The sequence below is a fragment of the Muscardinus avellanarius genome, assembly GCF_963383645.1.
Source record: "Muscardinus avellanarius genome assembly, chromosome: 7".
NCBI lineage: Eukaryota > Metazoa > Chordata > Mammalia > Rodentia > Gliridae > Muscardinus > Muscardinus avellanarius.
Window position 1 is genome coordinate 65,838,834 of NC_137793.1, and position 18,500 is coordinate 65,857,333.

An 18,500-nucleotide genomic window follows, 5' to 3' on the forward strand; every position below is an offset into this window, starting at 1 on the left:
AGCAGGAATCTGTTGTCCTTCCTTCACAATTTCAGACACAAGATTCTTTTTTACCATCGATCTTAGCAGCCTCAGCATAGGCTATTTTTCTTTCCTTAACTAAGATCTTTCACCTTTCATTTGAGGAAAGTGTTTTATGGCTTCTCTTTGACATATCTGAATTGCCAGCATCACTACTGCACTTTGGGACACGATTAAGTAAAATAAGGATTACCTGAACACAAGCACCGTGATACCATGACAGCCTATGTGTCAACTGAGACTAAGTGACCAATGGGCAAGTAGCATATACTGGGTAGACATGCTGAATAAAGAACTGATTCATGCCAAGGGCAGGCTGAAGAGATACAGCACAGGATCCTATCACACTACTCAGAATAGTGTGCAATATACAACTTATACATCATTATTTCTGGAACTTTCCATGTAACATTTTCTAACAGCAGTTGAGAGGCAGTCATTGAAACTGCATAAAGCAAAAACAGGACAAGGAAGGACTACTGTAACTACTGTATACAAAATAATTTTGTTCATTATTGGTAAAAGAAATTTAAAAATCCTACCCTACATGCATAAATGTGTTTACATATATTTGTCCTGTTTGAATGTCATAGAGAGAGAAACAAAGGCTGTAGAACAAGGCTTTTAACCTTAGTTATGTCAGAGTTAGGAACAAGAAGAGTGGTAGAGCTTACTAGTATTTTCTTCATATTATCTTTGCGTCATTTCATTAGTGAAAATAAGGACAACAACTTTTATAATTTAAAAAATTTAATGAAGGAAAGCCAATAAGCATGCTCCCGGGTAACACCCACATTCAAACTCTGACATTGCGTGTACTAGCTTAAGTTACTTACGCTCGCTCTCTGCCAGTTCTTTTCCTCATCAGTGACAAGGGGAACCGACGTTGTCCACGTCAGTAAGCTGCTGAAGCTGTGAGCCAAGCATTCTGTGCAATGTCATGTATTTTATGCCACATATAACAACTTCATAGATATTGCTATTTTAAAAAAAAATACTTCAGCCACTGCTCTGTGCCGAATGCTGTGCCCTCACCACACACACACACCAAATTCACCATGCTGAAGCCCCACTCCGCAGTGTGATGGCATTTGAGAAGCGATTAGGACTAGATGAGATTCTCAGAGTGGAGCCCTCATGAATGGAATCAATGTTCTTGGAAGAGTACTGAGAGCTTACTTTCTCCATCATGTGAGAATCGAGTGAGAAAATGGCCATCTATGGGCCTGGAAACAGATCATCACCAGACACTGAATCTGCTGGTGTCTTGATCTTGGACTTCCCACAACTGTGAGAAACAAGCGCTTGCTGTTTAAGGCATCCACACTTGCTGCACACAAAGGACTAAGAGCCCCTAAAGACCTATCTTCCATGTCTCAGTAACCTCACTTTTTCCTGCCAAGAACCTAAGTCCCCCTTTCACTCTCTGCATAGGACAGTGAGCCCCACACTGGCCTCCATGGAAGACGGTGCAGCAGTGATGTCCTTAGTGCACAGCACTGTGGGTAGGCAGTATGCTTTCGTACTTCCTTCAGCTCCAGAATGGGGGTGCTAGCATTGTGCCTAGGATCTCCTGGGAAGGAATGTCCTATAAACAAAAATAGTTACGATAATTATATAACTTCAGCCCCACTCAGCAATTGGCATTTCTGTAGGCGCTCATATTGTGTACATGGATTTGGTCCTGACCCCGTGCCTGCTGGGGAGACAGGAACTGGAGCTAATTAGAATGATGAATGACCACGTCTATCCAGCGGTGCTAAGTCAACCATCTAAGCCTGGCTGGCTAGCTCCGCAGGCTGTTCCCCACAGTGGGTGTGGTGTGTAAAGAGGCAGGGCCCTGTCCCCCTTTTGGACCACCTCCCTTGTGGAATAATAGGGGAGATTCTTCACAAGCTTTGAGGGAAATAGTTTGCTTTATATTCGAATAGGCATAAGACTTGTTCTCTATTTCTAAATTATACCTGTAATGATGGGAAACTGATAGATACATCAAAGCCCAGAAGCACACTATTCACCCTATTTTCTATTTGCCAAGGAACAGGATTCAAGGACAGGCCAAACATTTCCCCTTTTGATTCAAGGGTTGCTTCCCCTCCCACCCCCTAGTGCTGGGAGTTGAATCCAGGGCCTCACACATGCTAGGCAAGCACACTACCACTGAGCTACATCCCCAGGCCTTTCCTTTTTCTTCCTATTTTTTCTGTACTAAGGAGGGAACCTAGGGGCATTCTACTTCTGAGCTACACCTTCAGCCCTATTTTTATTCTTTATTTTGAAACAGGGTCTCATTAGGTTGCAAAGGATCTCAATTAAATACCTGAGGCTGGCCAGGAACCTCTATCCTCCTGTTTCAGCCTCCCAAATGTTGGGATTTTAAGCATGTACCACCAGGCTTAGCTTTCCCCAGGCCTTATTAATTTGTGTGTGTGTGTGTGTGTGTGTGTGTGTGTGTGTGTGTGTGAGAGAGAGAGAGAGAGAGAGAGAGAGAGAGAGAGAGAGAGTCAGTCAGTCAGTCACTGGAGGCTGAACTCAGAAGCATTCTACCTCCGAGCTATACTCTAGCCCTATTTTTTTATTATTTTGAAATAGGGTCTTGCTAGGTTGGTGAGAGTTTCAATACTTCCTGAGGCTGCCCTTGAACCTACGATCCTCCTGTCTCAGCCTCCCAAGTACTAGGGTTACAAGCATGCGCCACCACACCTGGATTAATTTTTAATTTTGAGACAGACTCTCACTAAGTTTCTAAGGCTGGCCTAAACCTGTAATGCTCCTGCCTCAGCCTCCCAAGTACTGGGATTACAAATGTGCCCCGCCATGCCTGGCTCCCTTATCCAAGGGGATGTTATTCCATAAAAAGTCTCTGGTGCACGAATTCCCCCAAAATTCACATGTTCAAGTCTTAACCCCCAGTACTTCAGAATGTAATAGTATTTAGAGAGAGACATAGCCCTTAAGAAAGGTAAATTAGGTTAAATGAGATCATTAAGGAGGGTCTTAATCCAGTATGACTTCAGTCCCTATATGAAGAGAAAATTAAGACAGAAGAATTACCAAAACAAGACAAAGGAACCACCTACAAGATTGTGAAGATGACCATCTGCAAGCCAAGGAGAGGAGACTCAGAAGGGACCGACCCGGCAAGTACCTATTGTTTGTCTCTGTTTCTAGTCCCCAGAACTGAGAGACAACAAATGTCCGCTACTCAGGCCCCCAGTGAGCCACTGTGTCCTGGCAGACCTGGCAGACTGAAATAGCTTGAAAGGGTGACCACAGAGAGGTGCCAGTGTCCTCGGGAAATCTCTTTATCCCAAGCTGTCTGTTTCCCCACACTCTCAAAACTAAAAAGATACATCTTTTCAAAGACTATTAGCTTGTTTCTGACTTGGAGAGTGAGACTCAGGTAAGAAGTCAGACTAGAGAAGATGCCCGAGTGCCTGTTGCTGACAGTGGGCTGGATGTAGGGTGCTGGACCAGGCATGGTGCTGGGTGCTGAAGTATCTGGAAAAAGGAGGGAAACATGTCTTTAACCCATATACGGAAAGAAAAGGATTACAAGATAGAGCAGGGGTTTCGGGGCAGAAGCAAACTTGAATTCAGATCCAGCAGTTACTGAGGGACCTGGGCAAGTGGGCAACCCTCTGAGCCTCAGCCCCCCATCCCCACCTCACAGGGCATCATGAGAATATCCAGGCAAAGTGTCTGGTGCAGTCACCATGACCTTTGTTCCAGTCACTCATTCATTCATTCTATCGGTGAAACTGGGCTGGCCATGGGCTCTTTCCCAGGAAAAGTGTTAAGCAGCTCATGGAATACACCATTATTGCCCTCACTGACTTTGCAGTCTGTTGAGGAAAGCAAACATTTTGCAAAGTATTCTACCTCTGATTTTCCCCTTCCACACCTGCCTTCTTTTCAAAGCCTGGAATATTTGGGCTTTTGAAATACTTCATCAATAACTCAGAACAACTCAATGTCAATCTTTCCTTGTTTCTATTAGCAGCTGGCATCACCACCATCAAAAATATTTGAAGTACTGTAATGGCACGTTATCAGGTCTGGCTTATACAGAGGATTACACAGAGCCTCTCAGAAGATATATTACTTATTGTGTCATCTGTATGCCCTGCTCATGTAATCCAAGTCAAATATCTCCCCCCAAATCCATATGTGAAGTCCTAACTCCCAGGCCCTCATAATGTGATGATATTTAGAGACAGGGTCTTTTAAAAAGTAATTAAGAGCTGGGTGTGGTAGTACAGGCCTGTAATCCCAGTACTTGGGAAGCTGAGACAGGAGGATCATGGGTTCAAGGACAGTCACAGCAACTTATATAATGGGATTCTCAGCCATCTAATGAAACCTCATTTCAAAATAAAAAAAATTAAAAGGGCTGAGGGTGTAACTCAAAGGTAGAATGCCTCTGGGTTCAATCTTCAGCACACTACACACACACACACACACACACACACACACACACACATATACATACACACACACACACACACGTAATCAAGGTTGAATGAGGTCACTAGGGAGGGCCCTATGGAAGCTAAGTGGCTCCTTTATTTGGTCCCCACCAGGACACCAGTGGCACTGGTGCTACCTTGTACTGACGACTGAGCAGTAATGGCAGTGACGTCACCATTAAGGGGCACAATAGTGGAGCTGTTCTTACCGCATGGTCCCCGCCCACCTCCCTGAGCTCTCATCCGTGATCATTGTCCAGAATTTCATCATTGCTTTGACCATTTGGCAGACACAGAAAGGGAACAGTATGGTTCTTCTGTACCCTGATAATAATGGCATTTTGCATTTGTATAGCACATTTAACTTATTCAGTGCATTTTCTTGCCTATTGCTGGGTCTTATCCTAATGAAACAAAACTCCATGTGTTGTGTAATTGTCCGTGCCATTAAGACAGCTTAGGAATCAGAGCCAGTGAAACTCAGTGCTGGAGGAGGACCAGTGCCCCAAATTGCTTCAAGAATAACAAGTCCTATATAAGTTGCAAATGGAGCCAGCATGATAACGTGGAGAAGCAGATTCTCCATGGGGAGAAGATACATCTGGAGCAAGCGTGTCAATTTAGCACTAGTCAGGACCCCATAGGAATTCTGAGCCCATCCAAGGGCTCTGTGCCGCCCCTGCCTAGCTACAGGCTGGTGCCTGGCTTAGGGAGGGACAGGAAGAGTTGGATACAGTGAGAGGCAAAGACAAGAGGATGTTGCCAAGAACAAGAGGCTATTAGGATTTGGAAATATTGGCCCATTTCTGTGGCCTAGAAACATAGCTCACAAACGTTTCCTGCTTCTTCAGCAATTTGAAAAAGGGCAAGCCAAAGAATCTGGAAGGTTGAGCCTTTGGGGGATGAAGAACAGAATCTTTACTTCTCAGCACATTTTGGGAAAGGGCACACCTGGCAGTCAAGTCTGCACCCAGAAAAACAAGTTGTCTGCAGAGAACTTGACTTGAGTCGCGGCAGTGCTGGCCGTCCCCTGGAAGTTAGGTGCCGCTCTCTCAGGCCATCTAGCCTCCCAGCGGCAAATTATTGCTTTTACTCTGGTACCATTTAGAAAATTATAGCTCTCTAAATCATACCCTGGGAACAGAGAAAGTGGAAATGCCTCCCACCTGTGTTACTGAAGCCTGGCTTACCCTCCAACTCAGGAACTCGCAGTCCAGCTGCACATTAGAAATACCTGGGGAGTCCGTTAAAAACCCAACACTCAGGCCGGGCTCCAGACCCATTAAATTGGGAACTGTGGGTGGGATCCAGGTAACGGTATTTTTAAGCTCCCCAGGCAATTTCAACATACAGCCAAGGATGGAAGCCAGAGCTCTAACTACATCCATTACAGTGCTCACTCACTGGGCGTCGGGGGTGCCCTGTGTGACAAACACATCACGCCTGCCACCCGCCTTTCTCTGATCTCTTCCTCGTGTCTTCATATCATCTCAGCTCTGAGAACTCTGCTTCATGTGCTATGAGGATTATAGTCCTCAGCATTAGGTGGTTGCTGGTCCCGTGTTCATTAATCCATTTAGCTAATTAGCATGAATACAAATCCATTATAAGTGATACAGCAGGTGTAGAGATGAGGAAGACATGATCTCCCCTATAAGAATTCAAGCATGCAAGATATGTGTGCAGGCAATTACAGTATAAGGTTTTGTGTGATCAGGGCTTTGAGGGTCTCAGGCAGGTATGCAGGGAGAGAGCAGGCTGTGTGTGTGTGTGTGTGTGTGTGTGTGTGTGTGTTACTGTACTGGGGATTGAACCCAGGGGCATTCTACCTCTGAACTACATCCCCAGCTTTGTTTATTTTGAAACAGGGTCTCACCAAATTGCAGAGGGCCTAACTAAGTAGCTGAGGCTGGCTGCGAACCTGTGGATCCTCTTGTCTCAGCCTCCCAGGTACTGGGATTACAAGCATGCACCACCACCACACCCGGGTATCAGGCTTTCTTTTAGCTACTCTGAGCATTTATTCACAAATGACCTAACACACACACACACACACACACACACACACACACACACACATTTAGCCCCCTCAGCACATAACTCAGTACTATGTACATGGTAGGTGCTAAATGGATTCCAGCTAAATGGATGAACGGATTCAGATTGGTACTCACTGGCTTCTGACAAGGCGGACACCAGGACTTCTTAGCTCCTTCCTGCCTCTACCATGCCTAGCCCTCTCCAAGTACCATCTAGTATCAGTCAACCTGTGACACCCCTTTCTCCTCTGACTGCTCTTGGAGTTCCAGGGTGCACACCAGCGACTGCGAGCCCTGCACAAGCTGCTCGGCTGGCAGAGCTCTTCTGTGAGACAGAGAAGTTAATTTGAAGGGACTGGCTCCCGGGACTGCTGGTGTTTACTCTCTTCTGCATGTTCCTATTTGCCCTTCTTCTTCCTGCTGAGAGGTAAAGAGCATGAGACCCTCACAGGTTGAGCAGATGCCTGTACATGCTCTTAGACCTGCTGGCCTCCAGCACCATAACCCAAAGCCAGCCTCTCTTCTCTATAAACTGTCTAGTCTTGGGTTCTGTTATAGCAACTGAAAATGGATCAAGACAGAGGGTAATCAGCTTTACTCAAAGTCTACCCATTTAAATGTTAATCTCATCAAAACAAAAAAACAAATAAACAAAAAACGCCCTCACAGAAATATCTAGGATAATCACTGACCACATATATAGGCACTGTGGCCTGGCTAACTGAACATATAAAATTAACCATCCTGCCAGGAGTGGTAGCGCACGCTTGTAATCCCTGTGCTTGGGAGGTGGAGACAGGAGGATCACGCAGGTTTGAAGCCAACCATGCTAGCTTAAGAGACCCTGTTTCCAAATAAAATGTATAAAAATAGGTCTGGGAGTGTAGCCCAGAGGTAGAAGGGCTTCCAGGAACCCCAGTGCCACACACACACACAGAAAAACCATCCTGGGTGGGAAGAATCTATATTTCAAGATTCTGTATATTTAGTAATCATCAGACGTTATATGAGACTCAGCCAGATGTGGAGACACTCTTGATGAGGCACCCGAAGGTCACTGACAGTTTCAGGGTTTCCCTTCCCACTGCCTCGAGGGCTGCTGCTGCTTCGTCAAGCTGGTGGTTCCAGCTTTACATTTATTTCAAAGCCAACCTTCTGTCAAGTCCTGGGTGAGGACAGAGCAGGCCATGGGGCTGCTCCTTGAGCCTAGGGCTCTGCTCGTCCTGGGTCGTTCTGGGTAGTCCTAGGCTGGACAGCAGTCCATGTTTGCCTGCTGACTGTTGGCTTCTCCAGTTTTCTTCTTCCTCAACATATCCAACTCTCCAGACCCTGAGGAATCATCCTAGGACCTGTTTAAGGATTCCCAGCACATGCACTCACCATTCCAAATATTTCCCATCATGTTTCTCTACCTTGGCTTCCCCTGGGAGCATTTTCAAAATAAAGATGACTGGATCTTCCCAAGAATGACTGTAGTAGAACTTTCTGGATTTGGGGGTTCTGGGGGGGTTTGTTTTGGGGGGTTTTTTGTTTTGTTTTGTTTTGGTGGTACTGGGGTTCCTGGAAACCCTTATACCACCAGGTTACACTCCCAGATCTATTTTTTTATATATACTTTTTATTTGGAAACAGGATCTCTTAGGCCAGCACGGCTGGCTTCAAACCTGTGCAATCCTCCTGTCTCCGCCTCCCAAGCACGGGGATTACAAGCGTGCGCCGCCACGTCTGGCTGGATGTGGGTCTTGAGTAGATGTATGTTGAAAATCTCCAGGGGTGACTTTAATATTCAATAGAATAAAAACCACCAGTTCCACTAACCACAAATACCAAAGAATGGTAGACTCCAACATTTTGCTATTTGCATTTTCACACTAAAGGCACCAAAGTGTCACTGAAGAACACCCATCCCCTTTGCCCTGTAACTCTGTTGTCCCTCCTACTTGGATCCTGGGCTTGGCCGCATGAATGGCTTTAGCCAATAAGACACTAGTAGATTTGATGCAGACTGAGGCTTGGAGAGGCACCAGTGCATTTTCACTTCTTCTCTATGAAGCAGAGAGAACAAGCCCTGGGCAGCTGCAGGAGGATGATGTGAAGCACAATCATCCCAGCACAGGCCAAACGAGATTAGCTAAAGGTTTGCTGAGTCCTGAATATGGGGACGAGCCCCAGCCCAGAGCAGAAGACCATTCCCTCTACCCCAAGCCCAGCCAAGACCAACAGAACCAACCAGCTGACCCATAGACACACAAAAAATACAAACAATGGTGGTGGTAAGCTTTATTACAGTGCCAGTGGAGAACTACTAAGGATAGAGTGGGCCAAGCAGCTACCTAGATTCCAGTGAAAAGCCAGGGCCCATTTATTAGAGACTTGTCTGTCATCTGCTGAAGCCCTGGGAAGGGAGGGAAGGGAAGACAGACCCTGCCCTGGGCCCTGTCCACCTTCTGGTTCAGCAACCCCAGGGCAGCACTGCTATTTATGCAGAGTGAAATGTTCCATCTTTCCCTCTGACTAACAAGGAGTTTGCCTCTGAAAGTGTCTACAAATAAATTATACATGAGACACGGTGTCTGAACCAGTTGCAAGTTTTGTTCCAGGATATTTTTACTTTCCCTTAAACATTCCCTTCAGGGGTGAACTATCCTCCCAAGAAGTTAAATGGAATTAGAAAAGAGCCTTAAAGGAATCCACTGGGCCCCACTGGTGGTGAGTGAGGCATTTGAGAGGATTTCAAGGCCCTGAGTAACTTAGGGGATCTGTATCTTCCCTTTAAAACAGCTGAGCAGTGGTTTTTATGGAGTGTATTTCAAAGATTACTGTAGCAGTAGTTCTTAAAGAGTGTGTTTCCAAGAGAACCAGTAATTTCCCCTACAATGCAGGTTTGAAATGCGGTCTCTGGTCAAACAGACTTCCATTGAGACCCCAGCTCTACAACTTTATAAAATATGAGGCCCTAAGATATAGACTAAACCTTGCTAAGCCTCCATCCTATGGGACTATTTTTTTTTTGTCAAAAAAATAATATTGGTACTGGGGGTGGAACCCAGGGGCATTTTACCTCTGAGTTATACCCTTAGTCCTATTTTTTAGTCTTTATATTTTTGAAACAGAGTCTCACTGAGTTGTGAATGGCCCCACTAAGTAGCTGAGGCTGTCCACAAACCACGATCCTCTGGTCTTCACCTCCTGAATGCTGGGATTACAAGCATGCGCCAACATGCAAGGCTTATTCTTTACTTTGAAACAAGGTCTCATTAAGTTGCAGAGGACCTCACTAAGTAGCTGAGGTTGACAGAAAACCTGCGATTCTCCTGTCTCAACTTCCCAAGTATTGGGATTACAAGTGTGAGCCATCATGCCCAGCTCAGTGGGACTATTAATAACAACTACATACGGTTGTTCCAGGGATTAGAAGACCTAATGCTTTTAAAGACACATAGGAGTCACTCAGGAAATGTAAACAGCTATTACTGTTGTCACACCTTAAAAAACACCTAAGCAACTGAGAATTCTGGTCTGAAAACCTTCTCTGTCAGCGATGGCCTCTTTGAGACATGCCATACAATTGCCTCTGAGTACATGTGTTCCTTTCACTGCATTATGTCTTGCAATTAAAATATCCCTATCCTGCAGGAGGATCATATTAACAGCTGAAAAGACCAAGAGTCAAACCAACCACTTGTGGCAGGGAGCGCCCATAATCAGAGAAAAGGTGCCATTTCCATCTCCAACATTCTTCCATGTAGTTAATGCACAACAAATATCATGCACCAAAGAAACAGGGATCTGCCTCAAGGTTCTGGTACATAAACGCATTTAGTAGTTCCCACTTAGGTCAAAGAAATTGCAACAGAGCTTGAAACTGTCTATTTGCAAATTTGTAGGATCAGCAAATGGCTGAACTCTGAAGCAAAATAGCACCACTTTAAAAAGAAAGCTTTTAGCCAGGCACAGTGGTACATGTCTGTTATCCCAGTACTTGAGAGGCTGAGACATGAATATCACACATTTGAGGACAGCCTCTGCAGTGCAGTGAGACTCTCAGCAACCTAACAAGAACTTGTTTTAAAACATAAAAATAAAAAAGGGCCTGGGTGTGGCTCAGAAGTAGAATGCCCCTGGGTTGAATCTCCAGTAGAGGAAGAAAGCAAGCAAGCAAGCAAGCAAGCAAGCAAGCAAGAAAGAAAGAAAGAAAGAAAGCTACATGCATGTGGGAAAGTGAGGGTAAGCAAAGGAAAGGGAAAGCTTTTCGTTTTCCCCTTATAAAAGTAGCACATGCTTATAGCATCAAATTCACTATTGCCATGGTTTGAACCTTGACTGTCCCCCCAAGGCCCATGTGTTGAAGGCTTGGTTCCCAGGTTGGTGTTATAGGGAGGTGGGGCCTAGCAGGAGGCCTTCAGGTAATTGGGGACATGCCCTTGAAGAGGATATTGCAGGTCCTGGGTCCATTCTTCTTCTCCTTGTTTCCTGGCTCATGAGGCAGGTAGTTTGCTCACCATGCACTCCTGCTCTGGTATCAAACTTGGAGCCCCTGTCCTCTCCCTCCAACCTCCTCAGTGAACTTAACGCCCAGCCCACTCCCAAGAACCACCCACTCCTCCTCCAGGGCTCAGTGAGAATGTTCAATGGGAGAAAGTTATCCATCTACAAAAGCCTCTTCCATCCAGGAATTCCAGGCTAACAGCAGAGGATAGAACACATCAGGAAATCTGGACATAAACACAAGAACCTCAGAATTATTGAGCCAAAGCAGGCATCTCAAACTAACCAAATAAGCCCCTACCCACACCTCAGGTCAGCTTAGTCTAACTCAAAACCATCTCAGCCACGAGCTCGCCTAACTCAGTCTAAGGAATGTGCACATTTCGTGGCCCCTAAAGGCACCCACTGACAGCCAATACTTGTAAAGCAGGTTTTTCTAACTCAGACCAATAGCACTTAGCTTCCTCCCCCAGAAACATTTCCTGTACATGCAAATGCAGCAAGAGGTCCCTCACCAGTCTCTTCCCTACAAGAACCCTTGGTATTCCTGAAAGTAGCCATCAAACCTTCCCTGATACTCCTGTTCCCAAATTCTTACTTCATAGCAGTCCCACAGAGCCCAGGGCATGCCCTGGTCAGGAAAGTCACACACGAAACAAGTGGCTCTTTCCACAGAAAACGAATCATATGCACAAGTTGACACCAGCATGCTGCAGTTCAGACAACTACCCAAAGAACACATTTTCTGATAATTACAGAGCTAAAAATGGATCTACTTTGAAAATCCCTTCCTTTCCCCCAAGAAGGCTGAGGAGGTGGTTTAACAACAATCAGCTGCTGAGACGCAGCACATTCTGGGGTGTTTGGGAGACTAGTTCCAAGAAATTTCTTGGAAGGTACAGTTCCCAGAAGGAGGTGATGCTAACTAGACCCACGAACCCACCCCACCATCTCCAACACACACTCACAGCTCAGCCATTGGAACTCAGAAATGCATTGAAAATGAGAGGTGGGGAGGGGCCCAGAGGCGCACCAAGGGGAACCCCACGAGCCAAGGGTTATCTCAGCCTGGCTTAGCCCCACGTGTGTGGGTAGGGGTGCTACAAAGGGTTTTAGGCAGGAGCAAAGGGTCAGGATGACAACAGGCACATTTAGTCTATAGAGCACTTAGGAGCTGCGTGTAAGTATTATTTCATTTAATCTTCGCGGCAGTACTGGTATCCCCACAGGCACACCGAGGCACATACCATGGGATACACAGACTATCAGCACACAGGCAGGACTTGGAAGCAGCGGAAATTTGCACTCTTCCCCCTACCCTTCAATTCTGAGGGACTCAGAATCAGCTAAGAGGAGATACTAGGAAGATTAAAAACAGCCTAAGAAGAGCCAAAGGCATGCACATCAAGGGGATGGGTTAAGAAGAACTGTAAGTTGGAGATCTTCCATGACAAAAAAGAATACAACCTTGAGTTATATTTTATTTCAAAATACGGACTGTAGGTAAGAAGTAAATATAGTAAAATCTGTAAATTCTGTGCTGTGTCATGGCCACTATTGTAAAAAGATTACCAGCTGTCCTGGGATTTCAACAAGAAGGATTCAGATTACAGAATCAGCACTTATCCGTTCATTTACTTCATATTTATTGAGCATCTTCAACAGGCCACATTCCGTGTCACCAGACAGAACAGGAAGCTGAACAAAGTTACTGACCTTCCAGAACTGGCATGCTAGTTGAAGGGCAGAGACTGCAGGCCTGGAACCTAAATGCATCTATGAGAACACAGTGGAAAGAGTCACTAAATAAAAGAACCTGTGGGCTACAGCAAGATCCCAGCATCCAGACAATCAGTAGCGCCGGAAATTACATTCAGAAAGAAACTGTACTGACGTCAATGAAAATGGTCTCAGATCTCCAGGCAGAGACACACAGGTGAGGAACCAACAGCTGAATGTTACAGAAAGATTCCCTGGAGAAATAAAGATCCCCTGTGGGCACGTGGCTGGCCTCTGCCTCGAGTTAGTCCAGGAGCACTGCCACTGCCACGGGAGCTAGGAAACCACCAGGTGGGGGTGGAAGGAAAGATTACACAGGGCTCTAACCCCAACTCCTGCCTGATGTCTACCTTGAACTTATTTCACTGCTCTCCCTGGCATTTTCCACAATGAGCAGCAGTTGTGTTTAACTTCACAGAACCAGGGAAGCTTGAGGGAGGAAGGAGCACGAGTAAATGAAAAGAAAAAAAAAAATTAGAAAAGGTACTTGGAGTACAATGTTTCACAAGTAAAATGCCTCAGTCTACTGTTTATAGAAACATATGCAAATCAAATGCAAATCTGAAGATGGCAATGCTAATTCTTGCATAACTTGCTTGCTTTCATATCCTTGGTTCTGACCTTGTAAAAGTCCAGGCTTTAGGCTCTGGCAGCAGGACTCTGCCCTTGCCTGCTGTCTGGCCAGAGCCCACGGACGAACTCGTTAGAAGGATGAACAAGGCCCACCCTCGTGGATATGGAGTATTCCTCTCCAGAGAACACAAGACGGTGCACTTGGGATGGAAGGGGAAAGGGCAACGTGCAGTCTGAGAGACAAAGCTTTGACTGATCCACTCCAGGCCACTTAGATATCAATCTTAGAGAAGTAACTGAAGACTATGGAGGTGATAGCTGGAGCAGGTTATGGGTGACTCTGATATTATTCATGAATTAAAATTATATGTTATTTTCTTAATCATTCTTTTTTTCCTGGATCACTAGTATTTTCAGATGCATGTCTTATCTAAGCACATTTCCCTGCTGTGACATACAAGATGTGGAATTCTAACATGCTGAGTTTCTTAGAAAACATTAAAGGACAAGTAATTAGCTAGAAAAATAATTGGCTTCTTGATTATGCACTCTTCTTCCCAATGAAAGGTATCATTGCTGAAATTAAAAAATTAAAGAACTTAAAAACCTTGCAAAACTTCTCCCCTTCTGTCAGTGTTGGCACAGCCCTGGGCTTTTCTTCGATTTACTTAAGACTCAAAAGCCTCCATTGGATTGGCAGGTGGCTTTCTGACAGCCTGTAGCCCGTCCACTTGGTTCGAGGGTCAGGGCTGTCCTTTGATTCAAGCCCATAGACAGCGCTTATTTCACCTGAAGCTCCTGTCCTTTAAATTTTGCAGACATACTTGCCTGGAGAATGTCAGAGCGGGTACCAGCTTGAGAGGCACATGCACCATGTGCTTCCAGAGTGCATATGGTAGCTTGTGGTCAGAGCCACTCTTTGAATGGAGTGGTTCCTCCTTTAGTAACACTTCCCCATGCCACCCCTCCAACACTCCAACAATGACCCTGCCAATCAAATTGCAAAGCTGAGTGACAGGCTGAAACCTCACATGAGCGTTCCCGAGCTCGGCACCAGTCAGGAACAAAGGCTAGCAGGCAGGAGCAGCTGTAAACACCATCCATCACCATGCAAAAATGAAGAGCCTCTACATCCAACCAGAGGGCACTTGCAAATACCCAGTGTCTTCCTGACACTTTGATTGATGGCCACCCCTTTTAATTAGCTCCTCTTGCCTCTGGAGGTTTCCAAGAACTGATCGCTGGCTCCCACCTCCCCCCTCTTCTTCCATTTGCCTTCCTGCAGATGGGACTGGAGCAGACATGGAGCTCGCTAGCCTCCTTCACTGTGAGCCCACCCGCCACCCCTGATCCCCGTCTGCCCACACGGCCACCGCGCTGACCTTTCGCAGCAGGAAGCAGATGCGCTCGATGTTCCTCAGCCGTTCTCTCTATCAGGACACACAGGAGAGAAAAGAGACAGGAGGTTAGGGGTTCTGCTGAAAGCATGTGAGAAGCCCCCTCAGTCAGCCCCAGTGGAGGAAAAAGAACCCATCTGAGACCCCCTCCTAGGCACACAGCCAGGACACTTCCGCCCAGTGGCTTTTCCTAACAGAATCTCTGGCTTTCTCCCAACTGCCTTGTTGCTCTTGATGGAACTCTTGGAGCAAACATCATGGGCTCGGCGTCTGTGTCAGCCCAGCACCCTGTCCTCTCTGAGCATCAAATGGTCCGCTTGCAGAAGGGACACCATGTGCTCACTGGGCATCCTTGGGCCCTAGGGGATTCCCTACTTGGGTAGCAAAGGGCAGGCATGCCTGACTAGTGTCTAAGGAAGAGGAGTCCTCCACCCACTGATTTTCTTTTTCTAAAGTGAGCATACTCAGAGGAAGCAGCCTCTGCCTAAAACGGGCATCAACAGTGCTCCCCCACCACTAGGACTTTTCTAGAAGTCAAGTCCATCTCTGAGGCCTGGCTCACTGCCAAGGGAAGGTGTCCTGAGGCTGGGCAGGTGATGCTGCCCACACCACACACTAAAAGCCATCGCTTCCTCTCCTCACAGTGACTTGCATGATTTCTGAAGCCACGCGGAAGGCAGCTGTGGCATCTCCTGGTGCTTCATTACCGAGGCAATTTGGTTGCCGTTAGACGTAATGGTAATGAGATTCCTCGTGGATCTGCAGAGGACAGGTGGCTGGGACACTTCAATTTCCCTAATTGAGTCCATAAATATCGTGGTTCCTGTGCATCCTGTGAGCCCAGAGGAAGAAGCCCACATCAGGACAATCCAGTGTCCACGTGGCTAGGAAGACAGATCGCATCCTTCTCAGCACACGTGCAGGAGAGTGTGTGTGCTCACACCACACAGAAGAAGGTGCTGCCAGACACAAGCCAGCTCCTTCTCAGCAAGCCAGACCCCCGGAGGACAGTTCTCATTAAAGTGACTGTGAACGCAATGCCGGGCTGGTGGAAGCCGTGTGAAATGAGGAGCCAAACAGGACTTGGCTCTTCCATCCCACCCCGTGGAAGGGGTCCAGTGGAAGGTCTGACAATATTTGGAGCTTTAGGGCAGCTTAAATCCAAATGGGAGCTGGGGAATGTGGCCCACTGATAGAGCATGTGCTTGGCATGTGCAAGGCCCTGGGTTCCATCCCCAGCTCTGGAGAAGCAGAAGAACACATCAGATGGGCATCACTGAGAAATGCATCGTACAGACCAGAGAGTACCGTGGCCCAAGTCCTCCCAGGGCCAGAGTCACCCACCAGGGAAGTCCAAAATGCTGCTTTGTGAGTGCACGGAAGCCTGTATGACGAGTTAAATGAGGCATCCAAAGCATTCCACCTCCAGGGAGTGCTATCATAAATACTGGGAAAAGCCAGGCGTGGTGGCGCACGCTTGTAATCCCCGCGCTTGGGAGGCGGAGACAGGAGGATCGTGCAGGTTTGAAGCCAGCCGCGCTGGCGTAAGAGACCCTGTTTCCAAATATATATATACACATATATTGGTCTGGGAGTGTAGCCCGGAGGTAGAAGGGCTTCCAGGAACCTCAGTACCACCAAAATAAATAAATAAATAAATAAATAAATAAATAAATAAATAAATGAATAAATACTGGGGAAACATGTCTAATGCTTTTCTACTTAGGACTTCTATGTTGTGTTTTGTTTATAATCTCAGGCAAAAGACTCTTTCTCAGGGGCACTAGAGGCTTTAATCTGTCCATGAGATGTCCAGACTTCACAGAATCTAGGCTCCTTAATTTGTTAACTAACTAGATGTATACCAGGAGTTTTGGGGTTTGTTGTTGTTGTTTTATAAATGGGGCTGGGAATGTAATTCAGTGGTAGAGGACTTGCCTAGCATGCACCAAGCCTGGGTTCCATCCCTAGCACCTCTAAAAAAAAAGAGAGGTTCAAAAAATAATAAGAGTTGAGATCCAGAGTTTCTATGCTACAACTTCACCCTTTAGTAGTCATTTCTCTTTCATCAACAAACAGTTGTTGAATGCTTACTTTGGGCAAGTCCTATTTTTGTGCTGGCTATTCACAGAAGCCTCTGGGAGTTTACACCAATTCAGATTTCCCTGGCATACATTCTGACATGGAGGTTCTCTCTCTCTCTCTCTCTCTCTCTCTCTCTCTCTCTCTCTCTCTCTCTCTCTCTCTCTCCCCCTCTCCCCCTCTCCCCCTCTCCCCCTCTCCCCCTCTCCCCCTCTCCCCCTCTCCCCCTCTCTCTGTGCACCTGGTTGATATTGACAAGCCAGGTGTGTGGTGTTGGGGCCAAACCCAAATTATCCAAAAAGATGCACTGGGTAAACCACTTCCAGGCCTGACAATCCAAGTTATCACAGGTGGGTGATGGTAAGGCTGGCAGATGAAAATAAAATGGATTTTAATAATCATAACTTTGTGAAACACACTAAGTTTTCATGTGGATCTTAAAGATATTTTCAACACATACCAGATTTGCTTTGCACCACGGACTTTGAAAGGATTTGAGTTTATTTTGTCAAATCAAAGTTTGTGCCAAAGGGAGGCTTTGGATATATTAAAAAATGAAGTCTCTTAAAGAAATGACATAGAGTAAGGTGGTCAGAGCACAGGCTTTGGGGACAGCAGGGGAACTGGCTCCTTGAACTATCCACATAAACGATGAGGCCCCGGACAGAGATTCCATCTTGTGGACTATAAAGGGCGATCACAGGGCCTGTTTGGTAGAGTTGTTTTGAGAACTATAGAATATAATTATAGAATATAAATAAAATTTTTGCACAATTTTTGAAAGAACTCAAACTTAAATGACAACTCTAATCATAACCATCTACTTTATGGAGGGGGACACGTAGGCCTGGTACTACCACATGATCATTTAGAACCTCCTTAAGAGCGAATCCTTTTTTCTGGAGAAAACACAGCTCTTGATGTCTATTGTTGAAGAATGTCGGCCTCCCGGGTTAAAGTGGGATCACATTAGTAGAGTCTTGCTAATAGAGTCTACTAGTCACACTAGTAGAGTCTCTCTACAGCTTTCAACAGAAAAATCAACAGATCTATTCAAACAGACAAAAACTTGCCTTCACACTAGAAACAGTGGCCTTGGCACTGGAAACCTCAGCTTCGCACAGAGCCAGTGAATTCAGTTGAGGAGACACTTGGTAGAGTGTGTGTGCGCTTCATCCTGCGAAGCCAGCAGTGCTGGTCTGGAAGAAGTCTGGAAAAGGCTCTGTCTACCTGCTGGATTAGTGTCCTGGCTCTGGGATGTGGGCCTCTCTGACCAGGAAAAGAAACAGCCAATGCCCACTGCCACCAACAGAAATGATGTCCCCTTCTCCTTGTATCCAGATCTCTATTTCTATGTCCAGGCAGAGGATACCAGTTGGAGACATGGCCAGGGAGGAAGAGAGGAAGAGTGGTCTTCAGGACACTGAGCCTGAACCACGGCAACTGGACTGCATGTGATTCCCAGTGCGGGGAGAGCTGACCTCAGGCCACAGAATCGCCTGAGACAAAGTCGCACTGAGTGATGGGGATGGAGCTAGGGTTTGGGTTTAGAATGTTCCCCAAAGCACATGTGTTGAAAGCTTGGTCCCCGATGCAGCAAGGGTCAGAGGCCGGGTATGGGTAGAGGAGGTAGGTCACTGGGAGCATGGTCT

General features: G+C 46.3%; 1 protein-coding gene across 3 annotated transcripts in view; it reads right to left on the reverse strand.

Moving 5' to 3' along the window:
* Positions 1–18,500, reverse strand: part of CNIH3 (cornichon family AMPA receptor auxiliary protein 3) — a gene marked incomplete at both ends in the record, with an annotated part of 122,233 nt that overhangs the window by 36,701 nt on the left and 67,032 nt on the right. For 2 of the 3 annotated variants that reach the window (XM_080698296.1, XM_080698294.1), the window contains one exon: positions 14,752–14,799. The exons of the other annotated variant lie outside the window; for it this stretch is intronic. In XM_080698296.1, coding sequence (XP_080554422.1) covers positions 14,752–14,799 — 48 coding nt within the window. The remainder of the gene's footprint in view (positions 1–14,751; positions 14,800–18,500) is intronic. 3 annotated transcript variants of the gene reach the window in all.